Genomic DNA, 22,981 nt, shown 5'->3' with positions numbered 1-22,981 from the left:
AACCAAAACAAATCTGACTCAACTACGCTGTTTCACGCCATTTAAAGAGGCAACATGCATTTCTGTATTGTCTTTGCCGACTTGATTACAATCCAAAGCATTTTATGGCCAATGAAAGAGTGTTGAAATGCAGCCATGGTGACAGTTTCTATATTGCCCTCCTAAACAGCAAAGAGATAAATGTATTTTTAAATGTATTTTATTTTTAGAGATACAGCGCAGAAACAGGCCCTTCGGCCCACCGGGTCCGCACCGCCCAGCGATCCCCGCACATTAACACTATCCTACACCCACTAGGGACAATTTTTACATTTGCCCAGCCAATTAACCTACAAACCTGTACGTCTTTGGAGTTGGGAGGAAACCGAAGATCTCAGAGAAAACCCACGCATGTCACGGGGAGAACGTACAAACTCCGTACAGACGGCGCCCGTAGTCAGGATCGAACCTGAGTCTCCGGCGCTGCATTCGGTAACAACTCTACCGCTGCGCCACCGTGCTGCTTCTTTTGTGAAGCTGACTCAACAATAAGCATTGGCCTGAACACAGAGAAGTATTATTGCCCTTCTTCAAATGGCAAGTCTTCATACAGCATTCAAGGCATCAGTTTCACCTTGAAGGCAGCAGCACAAACGGTACGGCACTACCAGAATATTGCTCTGCGACTGCTACACTGGGAGGTTTTAATGCATTACTGAGGGAGATCATGTGCTCAGTTTAGTTTAGTTTAGATATACAGCGCGGAAACATGCCCTTTGGCCCACCTTCCGCACTGACCAGCGATCCCCGCACATTAACACCACCCTACACACACTGGGGACAATTTAACATTTACACCAAGCAAATTAACCTACAAGCCTGTACGTCTCTGGAGTGTGGGAGGAAACCAAAGATCTCAGAGAAAACCCACGCAGATCACAGGGAGAACGTACAAATTCCGTACACCCAAGTCAAAAGCCTGGTACAGCCTGCATGATATCCTCTTTGTTAATATGCAGCAATTGCAAGTGTTTTCTTGTCGATTTATCCCACCAATTTAGTTTAGTTTATAGATACAGCATAGAAATAGACCCTTCAGCCCATTGAGTCCATGCTGATCACAAATCACCCCTTCACACTCATTCTATGTTAGCCCATCTTGGCATTCATATCCGACACACTGGAGGGCAATTTCCATAGGGCCAATTAACCCACAAACCTGCACGTCTTTGCGATGTAAACGTCACAGGGAGAACGTGCAAACTCAACAGACAGCACCCAAGGTCAGAATCGAACCCGGGTCAGAATCGAACCTGAGGCAGCGGCTCTACCAGCTGTGCCACTGTGATGCACTTGTCAATCGATCATCAAGGCTTTTAGAATTGTTACTTATACTGGATGATTGAGACAGAGCTGAAGAAGTAGTGGGAGCAAGCCTCACCTGTAGGTCGTAGAGGTAGCGGAAGCTGCTCTTCTGGTCGGCAGCCTTGCTGACAGCCTGAGCCAGCCGCACGGCACCGCTGCCCCCGGCTGCCCAGTGGTCGCACGGGACTGCATCATATGCACCGGAACCCTTTGCAATGTCGCAGACAAGCTCAATCTCCGCTTTGCTGTCAGTCCTAAGGGAAAGGAGAACCCATGTTATGTGGTGCAGATGCCGGTTTGAACCGAAGATAGACACAAAAAGCTGGAGTAACTCAGCGGGTCAGGCAGCACCTCTGGAGAAAAGGAACAAGTGACGTTTTGGGAAGAGACCCTTGTCTGAAGAAGGGTCTCGACCCGAAACGTTCCCCATTTCTTTTCTCCAGAGATGCTGTCTGACCCGCTGAGTTACTCCAGCTTTTTGTGCCTATCTCCATGTTATGTGGTCTCATTTATGATGTCAGGATGCCCCAAAGGCCTTGCGTAGCCAAGATATTCTTGGAGCATCGTCGCTGGTCAACTCAAAGAAATACCAGCAGCTTGCATGCAAGTCGCAAGCTCCGAAACACCACGGCAATTGTGTGCAGAGCATGTTTTTGGTGATGCTGGTTGAGGGATAAATATTGGCCAGAACACCAGGGAGAAAGCCACACCCCTGTCACCTGCAACTCCAAATCATAGTTAATCACATCATACTGTTGTAGAAACAAGGAACTGCAGATGTTGGTTTGCAACAAAAAAAAAAGACAATGTGATGGAGTAACTCAGTGGGTCAGGCAGAATCTCTGGAGAACATGGATGGGCATTGTTTTTCGTTTCGGGAGCCTTGTTCAGACTGATTGTAGAAGGGGGAGGGGGCGGGGAAAGAAAGCTGGGAGGGAAGGATGGTCAGGACGAAGTGTGCCAGGTAATAGGTGAACAGGAGGGGGGGGGGGGGGGGGGGTGATAGGCAGATGGCTGGGACAAAGGGCAGAGATTAAAACAGAAGGTGTGAGACAAAAGGATTGAAGAATTGAGAACTGTGAAGCCAGAGGATGGAATGTGGGTAGAGGGGATGGGGAGAAATAGGTGTGAGTTCAGGTGGGGCACAGGGGAGAAAGGGAGGGGGGGGGGGGGAGGTAGGGTGGGAGGGGGGGGGGGGGGGGGGAAGGATGGTTGCCAGAGGTTACCGAAAATTGGAGAATTCAATGTATTCCTTTTCTCCAGACTGCTGTCTGACCCATTGAGTTACTCCAGCTTTTTGTGTCTATCTTCAGTGTTCATACTTTGGGTTGTAAGCGATATACAAGGTGCTCTTTCAACATCATGGCGTTGCAAGATCCTGAGCTTTTACAGATTATAAGCATCCACATTCATCACAGTATCCGTGTACTTCTGCTGAAGGCAGATTTAGATTATGACTGGAGCGCCAATCTACAACCTTGGCAAGAAGAGGCAAAAGTGCTATCAACTGAGCCAAGGATAATGACTAGTAATCAATACATAGTAGTATAAGAAAATAACTGCAGATGCTGGTACAAATCGAAGGTATTTATTCACAGGTATTTCTTCAGTCTGAAGAAGGGTCTCGACCCGAAACGTCACCCATTCCTTCTCTCCTGAGATGCTGCCTGACCTGCTGAGTTACTCCAGCATTTTGTGAGTAATCAATACATGCTCTTAACGAAAGATGGCCCACAACTAAACTTCCTCACGAGAAAAAGATAAGATGGGTCTTTGCTCCCCTCCTCATTACTCTCCGCACAAAAATCCCCCCCCCCCCCCTCGCAAACGACCCACTTTCAGTACAGGTCCACCAAAGATTTTCAAAGAAACTGATGGTCCGGCACGTCCTTTAATGCGGACAAAAGTTATACTAAACCAATAAGCATGTGTCATTAATACCTGTACTAATGCACTTCATCAATCATTTCATTCGCATTTAATATTAGTTTTATTTAAGTTTCTAGCAGTCCATGGTGCTTTAGAGACATCGGAGGGGGATAATTAGTGGGTCAGAGGTGTATTGTCGGATTATTATTACGTCACCTCTGTTGATCCGGCAAACAGATAATCCGGCATGGCTCTGGTGCCGGAAAAATCAGTGGTGGACCTGTATCACTAAAAGCACCTAAAGTCATATCTACGCATCAATTTCAGCCAACACAAAATTCTTATGCAGCTATTTAAGGCTTTACCAAAGACGTACAGGTATGTAGGTTAATTGACTGGGTAAATGTAAAAAATTGTCCCTAGTGTGTGTAGGATAGTGTTAGTGTGCGGGGATCGCTGGGCGGCGCGGACTTGGTGGGCCGAAAAGGCCTGTTTCCGCGCTGTATCTGAAATATGAAAATAAATATGAAAATATGAAAACAGGTGGAATAAGTAATGAATTTACATACAACCTTTCCTCAAATTTCAAATTACTTCCTTGCCTTTCATCGAGTGGTGGACACAACAGGATGGATTTAGCGATACATTCAATGGGGATAAGTTACAAGGACTTTCCATGTATTCTCTTGAGTACTGTAAAATTGCAGGTAGCAGTGGAGTATTTACTTGGTTTAAGATAATTGAGAGGGCCGAATGTCCTAATTCTCCTTCGTTCACATATGACCTTATGATCTGATTTGATTGAATAGCATGCAAAACAAAGCTTTTCGGTAGAGGTGACAGTAATAAACCTAAACCCAAACCGAGGCACAAACTCATTTGTGAAATAATGACTGGAACCAAACACTATTCTCCAAATGAGAGTGAAACAACATCGCCATTTTTTTTGCCTCATGTCCTAGTTATATTTTCCAACATTCCAAGCATCTTTCTTCGTTGAACAGGATACGCATTCTATTATGTTCCACAATTTTTTTATCGCGAATAACACTTTAAATTTTAATTGCCATCTACATGCTGGTTTTCTTAACTCGATTAAATCCCTGATAAAAATCCTCCAGGGCTATGATCAAATTCCCTAATCCTCTCTACTTTGATGTTTGCAAACATAACAAGCTTTGGCATCTTGGTTTGTGGCAAAGAGCAGAGACAGGAATCAAGGTTCAGAGACCTCATCCACGATCAGTCGGCAGCTTCATCCTACTTTGTTAGGATATGTTGAACACTCTGCATCTTCTCTCCATCACTCTACAGCACAAGAACAGGCCGTTTGACCCACAACGTCTGTGCCAAGCACCATGCCACATTAAAACTAATCTCCTCTACCTGCATGTGTTTCGGATCCCTCTGTTCCTCACATATCCTCGATAGTCGCATCCTTACTAACAGTTAGCATCCTTACTAACTGTATCACAGTATGGTATGGCAACTGCTCTGTCTCCGACCGGAAAGCACTGCAGAGGGTGGTGAAAACTGCCCAACGCATCACCGGTTCCTCACTCCCCTCCATTGAGTCTATCCAGAGTAGGCGATGTCTGCGAAGGGCGCGCTGCATCGTCAAGGACAGCTCTCACGCCAACCACAGATTGTTTACCCTCCTCCCATCTGGGAGGCGCTACAGGTCTCTCCGTTCCCGGACCTACAGGTTCAGGAACAGCTTCTTTCCTGCGGTCGTTACCTTACTTAACTCTGCGCTTCGGTGATTGCTGCCACCCCCACCCTCCAATCCCCCTCCAATCGTTAAGCCATGCCCTCGAAGGTGATAAGTGATAGGAGCAAAATTGGAACATTTGGCCCATCAAGTCTGCTCCGCCATTCAATCATGGCTGATCTATCTCTCCCTCCTCACCCCAATTCTCCTGCCTTCTCCCCATGACCCCTCATACTCGAGTCCTTTTAATATTTGCACCCTGGGAAAGATTTTGACCATCTACTAGACACGTTGCTATTGCATACTTGAAAGGCCCTTCAAGGCCTGGATTTCCAGGTTACTCGGACAAATCAACTGCTGAAATAAACATTTCAGCTGCTTTACACAGACGTTAAACTTTGCTGCAGAGTGTACACCAGGAACCATGCTCCAGTGGTATATTCAGTGCAGACTTTGCAACTGAAAGCAACTTGCATCGAGAACTAAGTCCTCATGATGAAATACTTGAACAAGATCTTGATCAATTGACAATGCCCTCGAATGTCCTTCAGAAATTGTTAACTCAAGTGTGATATGGTTTGAAAGAGCTTCAGTCATAATCGAAGAGTCCTCTTAATTTGCCTAATAAGCTGGCTGATGCGTACATTCTATCAGCCCCCTCGTATCCATCTTTGAATAAAAAACGTATTACAGGCAATTTCTCCAAAATTCAAAGCCACTTCTTGCTTATTATCGAACAATTGGGCTTTAAGAAATGGAAAGTTATATGGTTTAATTCAAATTAATGGGTAATCCAAATTAGTTTTGACACTGAAACCAAAAATAACTTGGAATCATTGGGGAGCAGACGCTTGGACAAAGGCTGAATTTTTAATTCACTGCGGCTCCAGTGCAAATATGAAATAATCTTATTAAACTGAATTGTTGTATTTTGGCACGTTGACTTAGAACGAGCAACAACATGGTGTCTTTCATAGAACATACTGGTACAGTGGCACAGCGGTAGAGTTGCTGCCTTATAGCGTCAGAGACCCGGGTTCGATCCTGACTACGGGTGCTGTCTGTACGGAGTTTGTACGTTCTCCCTGTGACTGCATAGGCGTTCTCTGGGTGCGCTCGTTTCCTCCCACACACTAAAGATGCGCAGGTTTGTAGGTTAATTGGCTTTTGAGTAAAATCGTAAATTGTCCCTAGCGCAGGATATTGCGAGTGTACGGGGGGGTCGGTGTGGGCCGAATGACCTGTTTCTCTAACGCTGTATCTCTAACGCAAAGACATCAAACTACAAACACATTCTGGGACAGCCGACTAAACCCTTATTCAAAGAGGTGGACTTCAAGAGCAACTGAAGTGCAGGTTTAGGGAGGGATTTTTTGTAAGGTTAGGAATCAGATGGTTTAAGACACAGCACACAATGGCAGAGTGAAGGAGATACATTGTTGATACAAGAACAAGAGTTTGCAGAAGATTGCAAGAAATTCTTGGAGAGGAACAGGGAAAGATGTGGGCTAAATGGTATATTTTTTAATGCAGTGAAATGCAAGAGTTTTGAAGTGTCCCAAGGCAAATCTTTGAAGTCTACATGATTAATAAGGTTATTAAAACACACATGCCTCTGGGCATTGGAACACAGGCAGAATCCAGAGTAAGGTTTTGTTAATTCCACATAACGCACCAATTTAGCATTGGAGTCGAGGTTCCACCATATTACAGACATTCCCTTTGTTCCCTCAACTTTCTCCGCAATTTGAAACGCACGCACTTCCCAAAGCTGCCGAGGTCTGATAAAAAAGCAATGACGCAAAACACTGCCCATTTCCCCTCCAGAGATGCCGCCTGACAAGCCGAGTGTTTCCAACATTATCCGCCTTTAATCAACTGTGAATGATTGTGCCCAGTTCCAGGCATCAAATAAGGATAAAGAGGCAAGGGCTTTCACGAGTCAGCAGAAGATATTTACGAGAATGTTTCCAGGCATTAGCTTGGGGTGGGGAATGGAAAGGAATTAAAAATAGGGGAGGGAAATAACAATAATAAACCACCATTTATGGAGCGCCTTTCACAATCTCAAAATGTGCCAAAGCACTTGCATGTACGAAGAAAAAAGAAAACCATATTTTTGCATGAGTAAACAGGATTTTGACCACGGCGTCTCATCGGATCACGCGTGCAGATTCAATTGCAGCCTTCAAAGGGGAGTTGGGGAAACATTTGGCAAAGGAACAGGGATGTGGGAAGTAGGACCAACAGCATCCAAGTAGCCCTCTGTGGTTTAACATTTCACACACAGGGAGGGATGAGACAATGGGTGAAGTTGAGCACAAGGGAAGAGGATTTTAAATCCAAGGCACTAATGCAAAGAGAAGGCAGCAAGCACAGCAGTGACCTGAAAGGTTTACAAATAACATCACTGACGTTAGTTTAAGAAAATAACTGCAGATGCTGGTACAAATCGAAGGTATTTATTCAGCTTGCAGCCCAGTGGTATGAACATCGACCTCTCCAACTTTAGATAGTTCCTCTGTCCCTCTCTTCCCCTCCCCCTTCCCAGATCTCCCTCTATCTTCCTGTCTCCACCTATATCCTTCCTTTGTCCCGCCCCCCTGATATCAGTCTGAAGAAGGGTCTCGACCCGAAACGTCGCCCATTCCTTCTCTCCCGAGATGCTGCCTGACCTGCTGAGTTACTCCAGCATTTTGTGAATAATCACTGACGTTAGTTGATCGCTTCTGGTTACGCAGCATCTACAATCATTGGGGATTATATATTTTAAAACATTTTTTTTTAGAGATACAGCGCAGAAACAGGCCTTTCGGCCCACCGGGTCCGTGCCGCCTAGCGATCCCCGCACATTAACACTATCCTACACCCACTAGGGACAATTTTTATTTATTTTTTAACATTTGCCCAGCCAATTAACCTACATACCTGTATGTCTTTGGAGTGTGGGAGGAAACCGAAGATCTTGGAGAAAACCCACGCAGGTCACGGGGAGAACGTACAAACTCCGTACAGACGGTGCCCGTAGTCAGGATCGAACCTGAGTCTCCGGCGCTGCATTCGCTGTAAGGCAGCAACTCTACCACTGCGCCACCGTGCCGCCCAAATCTTGGTGATGTCACTTTACTTGGGCACAAAGGGATTTAGAGGAATCGCTGCCTCAAAAGGGCAGCCAGCATCATCGGAGAACCACACCCACCATGACCACACCGTCATTTCACTCCTGTCATTGGGAAGAAGATAGAGGAGCCTGAAAACTGTGACATCCAGGTTCACGAACAGCATCTTCCCTGAAGTCATCCCTACAACCTCCAAATAAGCTCTGAACTACATAGACTTGGAGGTAGTGGTTTTGTCATTTTGCAATGCTATCATTTGTTTGTTGCTTTTACGTGTATGTATGAAGGTGAGTAGTGTAGGAAAATAACTGCAGATGCTGGTTTAAATCGAAGGTAGACACAAAATGCTGGAGTAACTCAGCGGGTCAGGCAGCATCTCAGGAGAGAAGGAATGGGTGACGTTTTGGGTCGAGACCCTTCTTCAGACTGATGTCAGGGGAGGGGACGGGACAAAGTTCCGGGACAAAGGGTCTGGCCCAGAAACGTCACCCATTCCTTCTCCCCTGAGATGCTGCCTGACCCGCTGCGTTACTCCAGCATTTTGTGTCTACCTATGAAGGAAAGCATGTTGTAAGTAAGAATTTCATTGTACTGTCTGGGACATATGACAATAAAACATTCTTGACACCAGCTCCAGTGGACCCTTGGACTGTGATCAGAGGGGAGTACAAAGGGCAGAACCGACCCCAATGCTACTAGAAATTCTCCTGGTGGGATGAACCCCGAGCTAGATGCAGCAAGTCTCCGCACACAGCACCTACTTGAAAACGTTCACAGCGACCACGACCGGAATGCCGAAGAGCTGAGCGATTTGGATCTGTTTCTGTAGGTTACAGCACCCGTCAGCCACCAGCGTCAGGTTCTGCAACAACAATCACACAGGCAGATGCGTTAAATACAGCAGCTGCTCCAAACACACAGGTCAAACAGACCCTGCCGAGAGAGGGAAACGTAGTTAATGTTTTAGGTCAACGATCGCCCCTCAGTGCAGGGAGGTTAGAAAGTGAACAAAAGTGCAAAGGAGGTATAAATGTGAGAGAGATATATGGCAAGTGGTTTGGGCTGCACAGCGGTGCAGTGGTAAAGTTGCTGCCCTACAGCGCCAGAGACCCGGGTTCAATCCATGGGGCCGTCTGTACGGAGTTTGTACGTTCTCCCTGTGACCTGCGTGGGTTTTCTCCGCGACCTTTGGTTTCCTCCCACACTCCAAAGACGTACAGGCTTGTAAATGAATTGGCTTCTGTAAAATTGTAAATTGTCCCTAGTATGTAGGATAGTGCTAGTGTACGGGGTGATTGCTGGTCGGCGCGAACTCGGCGGGCCGAAGGGCCTGTTTCTGCACTGTATCTCTCGAGTCTAAATCTACAGTTGGTTTAATTATATCTGGCCTGTGGAAGATCAGCACTATTGACCTCATTCTGAAAACATTCCACTTGTCTGTTAACATAGAAACATAGAAAATAGGTGCAGGAGTAGGCCATTCAGCCCTTCGAGCCTGCACCGCCATTCAATATGATCATGGCTGATCATCCAACTCAGTATCCTGTACCTGCCTTCTCTCCATACCCCCTGATCCCTTTAGCCACAAGGGCCACATCTAACTCCCTCTTAAATATAGCCAATGAACTGGCCTCAACTACCTTCTGTGGCAGAGAATTCCACAGACTCACCACTCTCTGTGTGAAAAAAAACTTTCTCATCTCGGTCCTAAAAGACTTCCCCCTTATCCTTAAACTGTGACCCCTTGTTCTGGACTTCCCCAACATCGGGAACAATCTTCCTGCATCTAGCCTGTCCAACCCCTTAAGAATTTTGTAAGTTTCTATAAGATCCCCCCTCAATCTTCTAAATTCCAGCGAGTACAAGCCGATATTTGTTGGACTCCATGAACAGATTGATCCAAATAAGGGCAGGTATAGGGTTAGTATGAGATTGCCAGTGGCACCATTAACATGTGTTCAGCATGTGTTCAGCATGTGTATCAACCTACAAACCCGCACATTTTTGGGAAGTGGAAGGAAACCAAAGCACCTGGAGGAAACCCACACCGTCACAGGTAGAACATGCAAACTCCAAACAGACAGCACCCGAGGTCAGGATCGAACCCAGGTCTCTGGGGCAGTGAGGCAACAGATCTACCAGCTGTGCAACAGTGCCAACATTATTTTCACGGATTGATACTTGGCATTTGTGAAGTTGCCTAATATACAGGTTTAAAGGAAATGTTTCTCCTGTAGCTATCAAGTAGTGTCAAGTTCTAATTTTAAGAAAAAAAATTAGAAAGAGAAAAAAAAAAAATGTTTCAGTTTCGATGGAATAAGGTGGTGAGGTACAGTGGGCCTCACGAGTGAGCGTTGGGCTACGATGGTTTCTAATTTACATCCGCAATCAAGATGAACATTCTGGAAATACTACACAGTAGGGCCAGAACCTCTAACCCCACAATATCAACAGTGGAACATTCTTGATAGAGGTACACCAGTAAATTAGCCGCACGGCAAAAGCAGATAAATGATCCCACAAACAAGGAATCAGATCAAAACTGGCACCACACCAGTGCCAGGCAATGGGCATCGACAAAAGAGAGAGTTTAACCACCTACCTTTAACCACCTATCTTTGACAATCAATGGCGTCAACTTTATAAGCCCCATCACAAATATTCTGATATCACGACCGACCAATTGATCACAGGTACTGAACCTTCAAGTGAGCTCAGAGACTGGATATCCTGGGGCAAGTATCTCAACAAAAGCCTTTTGCTGTATCTCAGTAAGCGTGACAGCAATAAACGTAAACCTCTTGGTACCACAAAGCCTTTCAGTCATCGGCAAGGAACATGTCAGGAGTGTGGTGGAATTACTTTGCACTTGCCTGATCGAGTGCAGGTTCAACACCAGAGAATTGAACACACTACACTGCATGTTTACCACCCCTGCCGCCAATTCACCACGTACCATCTGCAAAATGCACTGCAATTACCCGCCAAGGCTACTCCTTTAGCTCCTGCCTAGCCGAGAACAAGGGCAACAAGTGCATGGAAAGACTACCATTAAGTTATAATTTAAAGAACCTGCAGGCTCCCCCCGATATCACACAGCACTCTGACCTGGAAATATATCGCCAGTCTTTCGTCCGTGACCACATTCAGGATTTTAGTCATTTACTAGACCAAGTGTACCCGTTGGGCCTAAACCTCTCCTGCATTGGTGCAGCACCCTCTCCTCCCCCTCCCCCCTCCCTCCCCTCCCCCCACTCCATCCCCCTCTCCTCCCCCTCCCTCCCTCCCTCCCCCTCCCTCCCTAGGAGATAATTTCAACTTTAAAATGCGAATAACTTAAAATATATAACACCGATTTCAATGAAACTTCTTCCATTAGCACCAAAGGACGACGGTGAGTAAGGTGGGCCTACAATTGTCGTGCTATCGTTTACTGTTTTGGCTGTAGTTCAGGAACAAACAAACAAACAAACGAGAGTTTTAGTATATAGATGAGACTGCAATCATGCACCATTCTGCTAGTTTGCCCATTTGTCGCTATATTAATTGTTATATTTCTCATTACTGTATGTATCGCTGCTCCCACCCTATGGAACTCACTACCCCAAACCGTTAGAGACTCCTCCACACTCACCACATTCAAAACATCGCTGAAGTCTCACCTGTTCAGTACTGCCTTCAACCACTGAAGGTCACCTCACCTTCTGTCTCCTTTCTCTGTTCGTTTACTTATTTACTTATTTATCTATTTATTCATTTCCCTATGTTCTCTAAATCTCTGTAAAGCGTCTTTGAGTATATGAAAAGCGCTATATAAATAAAATGCATTATTATTATTATTATTATTATACTGTTTATCCGTGAGCTTCTTGTGAATAAATAATCTCACTGCAGCCTGGTGTACCTCAATCTGAATCTGACTTTCAAAGCAAGCAGCTCTCAGTTTTTTATGAATTCTCAATATCTACTGACAACTTTAAAATACTATTTTGGTGGATTTTATCTGTTTATGTGGGAGGGTTGTTCATATTTAGACTCCAGTGGTAAAGGTAGCAACATGCAGATCTCCCTGGCTGACAAACGCCTGCTCTCCGGTCTGCACACACAAACAAGTGTTTGCGAGACCGGCGGGATGGTTTTACTGCCTGCTGTGGGGCTGCAGGCATCTTCAGAAAGATTGGTACAGCATGGAAACAGGCCCTTTGGCCCACCGACTCCATAGAAACATAGAAAATAGGTGCAGGAGTAGGCCATTCAATATGATCATGGCTGATCATCCAGCTCAGTAACCTGTACCTGCCTTCTCTCCATACCCCCTGATCCCTTTAGCCACAAGGGCCACATCTAACTCCCTCTTAAATATAGCCAATGAACTGGCCTCGACTACCTTCTGTGGCAGAGAATTCCACAGACTCACCACTCTCTGTGTGAAGAAATGTTTTCTCATCTCGGTCCTAAAAGACTTCCCCCTTATTCTTAAGCTGTGACCCCTAGTTCTGGACTTCCCCAACATCGGGAACAATCTTCCTGCATCTAGCCTCTCCAACCCCTTAAGAATTTTATATGTTTCAATAAGATCCCCCCTCAGTCTTCTAAATTCCAGTGAGTATAAGCCCAGTCTATCCAGTCTTTCTTCATATGAAAGTCCTGCCATCCCAGGGATCAATCTGGTGAACCTTCTCTGTACTCCCTCTAAGGCTAGAATGTCTTTCCTCAGATTAGGAGACCAAAACTGTACACAATACTCCAGGTGCGGTCTCACCAAGGCCATGCCGACCATCGATCATCCATTCACACTAGTTCTATGTTATCCCACTTTCGCATTCACTCCCTTCACACTAAGGGCAATTTACAGAGGCCAAGTAGACTACAAACCTGCACGTCTTTGTGATGTGGGAGGAAACCGGAGCACCCGGAGGAAACCCAGGCGGTCACAGGGAGATCGTGCAAACTCCACACGGACACCGCCAGAGGTCAGAATCGAACCAGGGTCTCTGGCGCTTTGTGGCAGCGGCTCTGCCAGCTGTGCCACCCTTTGATGTTAAAGTAAACACCCTATCTAACTACACGTTGCCCTTGGTTGGCTTTTGTATTTAAGTATGTTGCTGTGCGGCCACGTTTCCGACTTGCAAACTGTTCAGGCCACAAATGGTTCTCAGGACCAGAACCCTGTCAGAATCCGGGGGAGACCATTATGGCATGGGCAAGGCACAGAATCCAAGATTAATTAAATCACCAAGAAAAAGTGAACGTATCGCAAAATGCTGGAGTAACTCAACGGGCAGGCAACATCTCTGGAGAGAAGGAATTCCTTCTCTCCAGAGATGCTGCCTGCCCGTTGAGTTACTCCAGCATTTTGCGATACGTTCACTTTTTCTTGGTGATTTAATTAATCTTGGATTCTGTGCCTTGCCCATGCCATAATGGTCTCCCCCGGATTCTGACAGGGTTCTGGTCCTGAGAACCATTCCTTCTCTCCAGAGATGCTGCCTGCCCGTTGAGTTACTCCAGCATTTTGTGATACCTTCGATTTAATAGACAATAGACAATAGGTGCAGGAGTAGGCCATTCGGCCCTTCGAGCCAGCACCGCCATTCAATGTGAACATGGCTGATCATTCTCAATCAATACCCCGTTCCTGCCTTCTCCCCATACCCCCTGACTCCGCTATCCTTAAGAGCTCTATCTTGCTCTCTCTTGAACGCATTCAGAGAATTGGCCTCCACTGCCTTCGGAGACAGGGAATTCCACAGATTCACAACTCTCTGACTGAAAAAGTTTTTCCTCATCTCCGTTCTAAATGGCCTACCCCTTATTCTTAAACTGTGGCCTCTGGTTCTGGACTCCCCCAACATTGGGAACATGTTTCCTGCGTCTAATGTGTCCAACCCCTTAATAATCTTATACGTTTCGATAAGATCCCCTCTCATCCTTCTAAATTCCAGTGTATACAAGCCTAGTCGCTCCAGTCTTTCAACATATGACAGTCCCGCCATTCCGGAAATTAATTTGCACCAGCATCTGCAGTTATTTTCCTAAGAAAAAGTGAAGCATCTCTTGTTCACCTCAGAAGTGTACCCACCTCCTCTGTGTACTCTTTAGCTAGGGGCTTGCCTGCAGAAACCTGAAAGAGAACAAAATAATGATACAGTCATAAGTTTAAATACTTGTCCAAGCAGAAAGGTAAGATATTACATTATAGTACATTGTAAAAGCTATTTTTGCTTGTAATGCAATTGAGCTACATAAACAACATCAGTGGAGACAATTCAACAGAACTGGTTTTACATAATGCCCCCATTTGAGGACATCTCACAATGACTCAGAGACAATCTATTTGGCCAGGGTAGATAATGCCTCTGTTTTTATCTAATAGTGTCCTGGATTGACTATATATTCACTCTGGGTGGCCAGCTAAAGAGTTCTCAGCTTAACATCTCAACTATAAAACCACACCGTTCACCCGAGACCTAAAAAGACCAAGCCCAACATTCCCCCCCCCCCTCCCCTTCCCCCAAAACATAGAAACATTTCCCACACCAGGTTTGGAAGCTTTTGCAGAAAAATGGACCGATTTGCTCGGCTCCTTGTACATCACCGTTGATCAAATAACAGACGGTGATACTGAGCAAATCCTGATCTGTAGAGGCATGACATGCCCTGATCTGACAGACTCTCAGGCCAGCTTCCAGCCCTCAGTGCACTACAATCATTGACAAATCTGTTCAATACTCTGTTCATTCAACGACAGCATCTCAAACATATTTTTTCTCTCTTCTCACCTTTAAGTATAGACTAGGCCAAGTGGACCCGCTGGGCTGTTGGGTCGGTACTGCTGGGCGATATGCTGGCCCTGATGGGCGTCCACGAGCCCAGCTTTTTATTTAAACATGCCCACCTGCGGCAGCTGCCGTCCGATCTCCGCCAGCAGCTCACCAACGACCCGTTCACCGACATGCAGGCGGTGGGCGAGCGCGCCGATGAACTCTGGATGGCCCGTCAGCTGGCCCTCGACGTGCTGGACGTTCCTCCGATGTCCAATGTCTGATGACGATCTGCAGGTCGGTGCCTCGATCGACCGCGTCTCCACCGCTCCTCGACGTCCTTCGCGACGGGACCCGGCTGCCACCCGGCCGGCAGCGCGTCTTTCCCGCGCAGCCTGCCGTCAGTTCCTCTGCACGCCACCAGAGGTCACTGGTGGTCGGATCAGCCTGCACAGCCGCCAGTTTCCACAGACGCCATCAGAGGGGACTGGTGCTACTTTCACCGCCGCTGGGGACCTTCAGCCCGTCAATGCCGGCAGCCCTGCTCGTTCCCGGGAAACGCAGGGGCCGGCCGTCAGTGATTGCTTCGGCGACCGGCCAGATTCATCGCGTTTTTGCGTGGGGTCGCCGCACCAGGGCTCGTTTCCTTGTGGACACAGGGTCTGAGGTGTGCGTTCTTCCCCCTTCGAATGATGACCTCTGCTGTGGTAAACGTAGCCCCCTCCTCGCCGCGGAAAACGGGACACCAATCCGCTCGTAAGGGGTGCGCACGCTCTCCCTCAACTTCGGAGAGGGCCGGTTCTCCTGGCCATTCGTCATTGCGGATGTGTCCCAGCCGTTGCTGGGCGCGGACTTTCTACGGGCACATTCCCTGCTCGTGGACGTCAAGCTGCAGCGTTTGGTGCACTCCGTCACCTTGCAGACTGTTTCCCTCCACGTGGGCGATCCGGTCGTGCTGCCTGATGGGCCCCTGTCGTCCGTGGACGCTACGTTCTCGCGCATTCTGGCCGAGTTCCCCGAAATCCTCGACCCCCAGTTCCACTCCTCCGCCCCGAAGCATGGGGTGGAGCATCACATTCCCACCACTGGCCCGCCCCTGCACGCCCGGGCGCGGCGTCTTCCACCGGACAAGCACCGTCTCGCTCGGGAGGAGTTCCGCCTTATGGAGTCCCTGGGTATTGTGCGCCGCTCAGATAGCCCGTGGGCGTCCCCGCTCCATATGGTCCCCAAGGCAGACGGTGGCTGGCGCCCTTGCGGAGACTACCGTCGGCTTAACGATGCTACCATCGCTGACCGGTACCCGGTCTCCCACATTCAGGACTTTAAAGCGCACCTGGCTGGGGCCATGGTGTTTTCCAAGGTCGATCTGGTGCGCGGCTACAATTAAATTCCCGTCCACCCAGATGACGTCCCCAAGACGACCATCGTGACGCCACTTGGCCTGTTCGAATTCCTCCGTATGCCGTTCGGACTTAAGAACGCGGCGCAAGCCTTTCAGCGGCTTATGGACTGTGTGTGCCGTGGGCTGGACTTTGTGTTTGTGTACCTCGATGACATTTTGGTGGCAAGCTGCTCGAGACAGGAGCATGCTGCCAATCTCCGCCAGCTATGCCAGCAATCATGGGCTGGCCATCAACATTGCCAAATGCCGTTTCGTGGTGTCGTCCATCAATTTCCTGGGCCACCACGTGACCCTCGCACGGGGCGCTGCCGCTCCCGGACAAGGTGGACTACCGTGAGGGGCCTCCAGGAGTTCGTTGGGATGGTGGCCTTTTATCACCGATTTGTGCCATCTGCAGCCCGGATCATGCGCCCGCTGTTCCACCTCATGGCGGGCAAGCGCAAGGAGGTCGAATGGACTGACGTTGCGGTGGCGGCGTTCCAACACGCCAAGGAAGCCCTGGCTACGGCCACGATGCTCGTGCACCCACGGGCGGATGCACCAACCAGCCTGACGGTCGATGCTTCGGATTTGGCGGTTGGGGCGGTGCTAGGATTGATGGGTGTTGGAAGCCTCTCGCTTTCTTCAGCAGGCACCTCAGCGGCGCACAGCGGAACTACAGTGCCTTTGACCACGAGCTCCTCGCCCTTTACCTTGCAGTCCGCCACTTCCTCGAGGGGCGATCCTTCACCGCGTACACTGACCACAAGCCCCTCACCTTTGCGTTCACCAAGGAGTGGTCAGCTCGCCAGCAGCAGGGGGGGGTCCTGTAGCAGTATCCGGGGATTAGGCCACTCCCTGGATCATCCTCCTCGGCACGGGTTGGACAGGGCTGGGGAAGGGACTAGTGCTACAGGGTTTGCCTGAAGGGGCTAGAGAGATAACTCGTGCTTGAGACTGAAGAGAGTGTGGATGTTCTGTTGCTGCATTAAATTACTGTTAATATCTACCTGGCGTCTTGCCTGATTCCTACTGCGTCCAGACCCAGTACACTGGACAATTTACTGAACGGCATAACAACACTGGGTGACTGTGTAGGAAGAAACTGCAGATGCTGGGTGGCTGACTGCCTTTCCCACGTTTACTCACACTGGGACCACCGCCGTGCATCTTCAGGGCTCGGATTGTTGCCACAAGCACCACCACGTCAGGCTGGAGTCCCGAGGCCCGGCACTTGATGTTGAAGAACTTCTCCATCCCAATGTCTGCACCAAAGCCAGCCTCAGTCACTGGAAGGCAACACCACACTGATTAGACCGTCCAGAAAGCAAAGATCAAGCAAAGCCTGGATTTTAAAATCATCACCCTTTTCATCAAATACTCCTCATCCCCTGTGTATCCCTCTCTTTAATCCTCTGAACTTCATTCCCAATCTGACTTGACTTCTTGAACATTCACTGGCCTCAAACTTGAGCCACTCAGCACCTTGTGTTTAATTATAAATGATTTTGTGAAGGTCTGTAAAACCAGACAAGACATACTTCAGACAGAGAAGCTAATGCAGCTGTGCCTGTTTCATCATCTAATGAGATCATGATCAGTCTCCACCTCATCCATTTGTCTTGTCTGAATATTTGTACTTCAAAAGGTTTCCATCAATCCCAGACTCAAAAGTTAATCGAACAGCATTTACTGCTATTTTTCTGGGCACGTTCAACATATCTGAAAGTAACAAGAGTTTTTACACTTGTCTCCTGTCCACCCTAGTATTGATTTGGAATTAGTCCCCCTCACCCTAGTCTCCTTCACCAGTGAGACAGGTATCCAGCCAGCCCACTGTTTCCTTCTAAATTCCCAAAGAAAAATTAACCACAGACAATTTAGGTGTACATCTAGTTTGGATAACCTCTTCAAATGTGAGGTGTTGCATTTTGGGAAGTCTAACGTGGGCAGGACCTACACAGTGAATGGTAGGGCTCTGGGGAGTGTTGTAGAGCAGAGGGATCTAGGAGTGCAGGTGCATGGTTCCTTGAAGGTGCAGCCGCAGGTAGATAGGGTGGTCAAAAAGGCAGAGTATTGAGTATAGAAGTTGGGAGGTCATGCTGTAGTTGTATAAGATGTTGGTGAGACTGCATGTAGAGTATTGTGTTCAGTCCTGGGCACCATGTTAGAGGAAAGATGTTGTCAAGCTGGAAAGGGTAGAGAGAAGATTTACAAGGATGGTGCCAGGACTAGAGGGTGTGAGCTTGAGAGAGAGGTTGAGTAGGCTAGGACACTATTCCTTAGAGTGCAGGAGGATGAGGCGTGATCTTATTGAGGTGTATAAAATCATGAGAGGAACAGATCGGGTAGATGCACAGAATCTCTTGCCCAAAGTAGGTGAATTGAGGGCCAGAAGACATAGGTTGAAGGTGAAGGGGAAAAGATTTAAAAGGAATCTGAGGGGTAACTTTTTCACACAAAGGGTGGTGGGTGTATGGAACAAGCTGCCAAATGAGCTGGTTGAGGCTGGGACTATCCCAACATTTAAGAAACAATTAGACAGGTACATGGATGGGACAAGTTTGAATGGATATGGGCCAAACGCGGGCAGGTGGGACTAGTGTAGCTGGGACATGTTGGCCGGTGTGGACAAGTTGATGCCACACTGTTTTACTCTATGATTCTAAATAGCCCAACCTTGACAACATGATAAAAAAAACCTTCATGCACTCCCTCCAAGGTTAACACCCTCCTTCTAAACTTCAGTGCTTAGAACTCTATATTGTGTTCCAGAAATCGATGCATATTGTGGTCTAATTGTGGCTTTGCTGCAAGACTTCCTCTCCTAACATTATTTCCTTTATACTAGATTACTAGATTACTATCTTCTATACCCCCTGACTCCGCTATCCTTAAGAGCTCTATCCAGCTCTCTCTTGAATGCATTCAGAGAATTGGCCTTCACTGCCTTCTGAGGCAGAGACTTCCACAGATTCACAACTCTCTGACTGAAAAAGGTTTTCCTCATCTCAGTTCTAAATGGCCTACCCCTTATTCTTAAACCGTGGCCCCTTGTTCTGGACTCCCCCAACATTGGGAACATGTTTCCTGCCTCTAACGTGTCCAACCCCTTAATAATCTTATACGTTTCGATAAGATCTCCTCTCATCCTTCTAAATTCCAGCGTATACAAGCCAGCAAGCAAGGATATATGGCAGCCTAGTGTTAGTCTATTCATTATTCAATGATGAACAGTGAAGGTCCCAACATGGATCCTTATGAGGCACCAAGAATTATAGACTTCCAGTGCAAGACCATATCGTCATCATCGTTGCTTGGCTTTAGCACAATCAAATCGTGAATTGGCCAACTTACTTGCCTACAGAAGCATGAGCATTAATTTTAGTCAGGCCTCTTTTCTTTTTTGTAACCTGCCAGTAGTAGTCTGAATCATATCCAGAAGCACCCCCCTCGACCTTCCTTTCCTCAAATAATTAAATCAGGTTTGTTCAATATAACAAATCTCTCCTTTTAAAAAAAATACTTAATTTTGGATGTTCAAAGCAACGTTATCGCACACATCTGCACAGCATTTATTCAAGTACTTTAAAACAAAATACACAGACCTCCAGTCAAATATACAAAGATAAGACACGGAGGAACTGTTCGTGGGAATGAAGTCATAAGGCCCATAGAAGGTCACCTCTTAACACGTTTGGAGCACAGGAAATAGATCCTATTCCTCAAGGAGCTGAGGATGATTCATTTGAATGCGAGGAATGATCAACGTTTCACTTTCAGATAAATCAATGGCTGAGTAATTTCCTTGATGGCTGGGAATAGCATTTCCTTTCCTGCACTGTTCACCAGAACACAGCTCCAGTAACGGGACATTTGACCTCTCCGCCAAGCCACTTCTTCTACTAATGAGACTGCGGGTGGTCTTTGATTTAACTCATTACACCCACTTTCTACCCATATAGGTTCACAAGTGATAGGAGAAGAATTAGGCCATTCAGCCCATCAAGTCTACTCCACCACTCAACCATGGCTGATCTATCTTTCCCTCTCAACCCCAATTCTCCTTCCTTCTCCCCATAACCCCGAATACCCATACTAATCCCTGCCGTAAAAATATCCACTGCCTTCTGTACCTTTGGTCAACAATAGAAATCCATCCATTTCAAGTTTAAATTTAACAACTGTTTGCATAAACTGCAGTTTGCAAAAGATTTCCCAGGGAGGGATGAGTCCTCAACTTTCAATGGGAGGTCTAAGGGTGACTGATCCCGACAACACAAGACATGGTATCCGTACGTTTCCGGTCTGAAACGTCACCTATTCCTTTTCCCCAGAGATGCTGCCTGACCCGCTGAATTACTCCAGCATTTTTGGTTGAGTTTAGTTTAGAGATACAGCGCAGAAACAATTCTCTTCAGCCCACCGAGTCCGTGCCAACAACCAGCGGTCCCTGTACACTAGCGCTATCCGACAAACTAGGGACAATTTACAATCTTTAACAAAGCCAATTATCCTACAAACCTGCACATCTTTGGAGTGTGGGAGGAAACCGGAGCACCCGGGGAAAACCCAAGCAGGTCACAGGGAGAACGTATAAGCTCCGTACAGACAGCATCTGTAGTCAGGAGCAAACCCGGGTCTCTGGCGCTGTAAACTCTACAACTGCGCCACTGTGCCACCCTGATCTTGTGTCTATCTGCAATATGAACCAGCATCGGCAGTTCCTTCCCACACATGTGGTGGGATATAGTGTCGGAAGGAACTGCAGATGCTGGTTTATATAGAAATAAAATGCTGGAGTAACTCAGCAGGACAGGCAGCATCTCTGGAGAGAAGGAATGCGTGACTCAGTCTGAAGAAGGGTCTCGACCCAAAACTTCACCCATTCCTTCTCTCCAGAGATGCTACCTATCCCGCTGAGTTACTCCAGCATTTTGTTTCTATCTTTGGTGGACGTTAGCATATACAGCTAAAAGCTGCCACTTTTAGGCAATTCAATATTTAATCAAGTTCTAACCTTGTTCTTTTGAAAAAGAAAGAATCTTTTTGTTTGTTACAGAACTGCAATATTACACACAAGATCCACAAACTCAGTGCAGGAAACAATAAAAATGAGGATTATTCACAGTATGGCAGCATTGGAAAAATCATAAAGGCACCTTGGTTGAAAGGCACCTTGGTCTCTGAGGAGGTCATTCTCCCTTTGAACTGGCCTTCAATCTAATACCACCATCTCCTTAAAGAGGAAAGGATGCCGAACAGACTTAGCGGAGGAAAAATAAATTGGATTTAATCCAAAATGAAATGCAGATCTGGTCATGACACTGGAAGGAATTACTGTTCAATTTGTGCAGATTTAAGAGGATTATATTTCCTGCTTTGCTGCAGGCTCTTCTATCATAAAACCAGGTCCTTTCTTGGAAAGTGAGCCGATTACAGACGAGTGGAAGAACACAGCCATTAAATCTCCACATGCCGGGTGCCATTTGCAGAGCAGAGCTAATAAGGAAGTTGTCAGCTGACCAAGACGAGTCTTGTATCTTGTGGTTATATTCAACATATTCAATTCTATCACTGTCCTTTCTGCTGTCAGTATCCCAACTCTTACCAAGTCCTTTATACTAACCATTCCTGGTGCTGTATTTTGGAAGGTCGACATTGATTTAGTTTACTTTACTTTAGAGATACAGCCCACTGAGTCCGCACCGACCAGCGATCACCCTGTACACTAGTTGTACCCAACACACTAGGGAAAATTTACAATTTTTCCAAAGCCAATTACCCTACAAACCTGTATGTTTTTGGAGTGTGGGAGGAAACCGAAGCACCTGGAGAAACCCGACGCCGTCGCAGGGAGAACGTACAAACTCCGTGCAGAGACCACCCGTAGTCGGGATCAAACTCAGGTCTCTGGTGCTGTAAGGCAGCAACTCTACCGCTGGGCCACTGTCCGCCCCACAGAGATGTACAGTATGCTTGCCTTCATTTGTCATATTGAATCAGGCCGTCATGATGCGGCATCATAGGACTTTGGTTAGGCCACATTTGAAGTATTATGCACAGTTCTGGTCGCCCCATTACAGGAAGGAATAAAGAGTGCAGAGGTGGTTTAACAAGGATGCCTGAAATGAAGGGGTATTAGCTACAGGGAGAGGTCATAAGGTCATAATGATAAGTAGAATTAGGCCAATCGGCCCATCAAGTCTACTCCAACATTCAATCATGGCTGATCTATCTATCCCCTCTAATCCCTCTGCCTTCTCCCCATTACTTCTGACATCTGTACTAACCCGGAGTCAGGGGGTATGGGGAGAAGGCAGGAACGGGGTACTGATTAAGAATGATCAGCCATGATCACATTGAATGGCGGTGCTGGCTCGAAGGGCCGAATGGCCTCCTCCTGCACCTATTGTCTATTGTCTATAATCAAAAATCTATCTGCCGTACACATATCCACTGACTTGGCCTCCACAGCCCTCAGTGGCAAAGAATTCCACAGATTCAACACCCTCTGACTAAATAAATTTCTTCTCATCTCCTTCCTAAAATAACATCCTTTAATTCTGAGGCTATGACCTCCAGTCCTAGTCTCTCCCACCGTGGAAACATCCTCTGCACATCCACTCTATCCAAGCCTTTCACTATTCTGTATGTTTCAATGAGCCCCGCCCCCCCCTCACTGGAGGGTGGATAGGCTTGGATTATTTTCTCTAGAGCTCCAGAAATTGAGGGGAGACTTGAGAGAAGTAGATAGATTTATGAATAATGTGGTAGACATCTTAGCTTTAAG

The 22,981-nt window shown here is 47.0% G+C and overlaps 1 protein-coding gene across 2 annotated transcripts in view; it reads right to left on the bottom strand.

The window, feature by feature from the left end:
• Positions 1-22,981, bottom strand: part of mthfd1l (methylenetetrahydrofolate dehydrogenase (NADP+ dependent) 1 like) — a 172,549-nt gene that overhangs the window by 63,622 nt on the left and 85,946 nt on the right. For both annotated transcript variants that reach the window (XM_078405549.1, XM_078405548.1), the window contains 4 exons: positions 17,338-17,477; positions 14,126-14,167; positions 8,805-8,905; positions 1,421-1,598 (listed from right to left, as the gene is read on the bottom strand). In XM_078405549.1, the coding sequence (XP_078261675.1) occupies positions 1,421-1,598; positions 8,805-8,905; positions 14,126-14,167; positions 17,338-17,477 (461 nt within the window). The remainder of the gene's footprint in view (positions 1-1,420; positions 1,599-8,804; positions 8,906-14,125; positions 14,168-17,337; positions 17,478-22,981) is intronic.

The sequence above is a fragment of the Rhinoraja longicauda genome, chromosome 9 (genome assembly GCF_053455715.1).
Source record: "Rhinoraja longicauda isolate Sanriku21f chromosome 9, sRhiLon1.1, whole genome shotgun sequence".
NCBI classification, from domain to species: domain Eukaryota; kingdom Metazoa; phylum Chordata; class Chondrichthyes; order Rajiformes; family Arhynchobatidae; genus Rhinoraja; species Rhinoraja longicauda.
The sequence above is the reverse complement of the archived record's forward strand: the minus strand, read 5'-3'. Positions and strand labels throughout refer to the sequence as shown.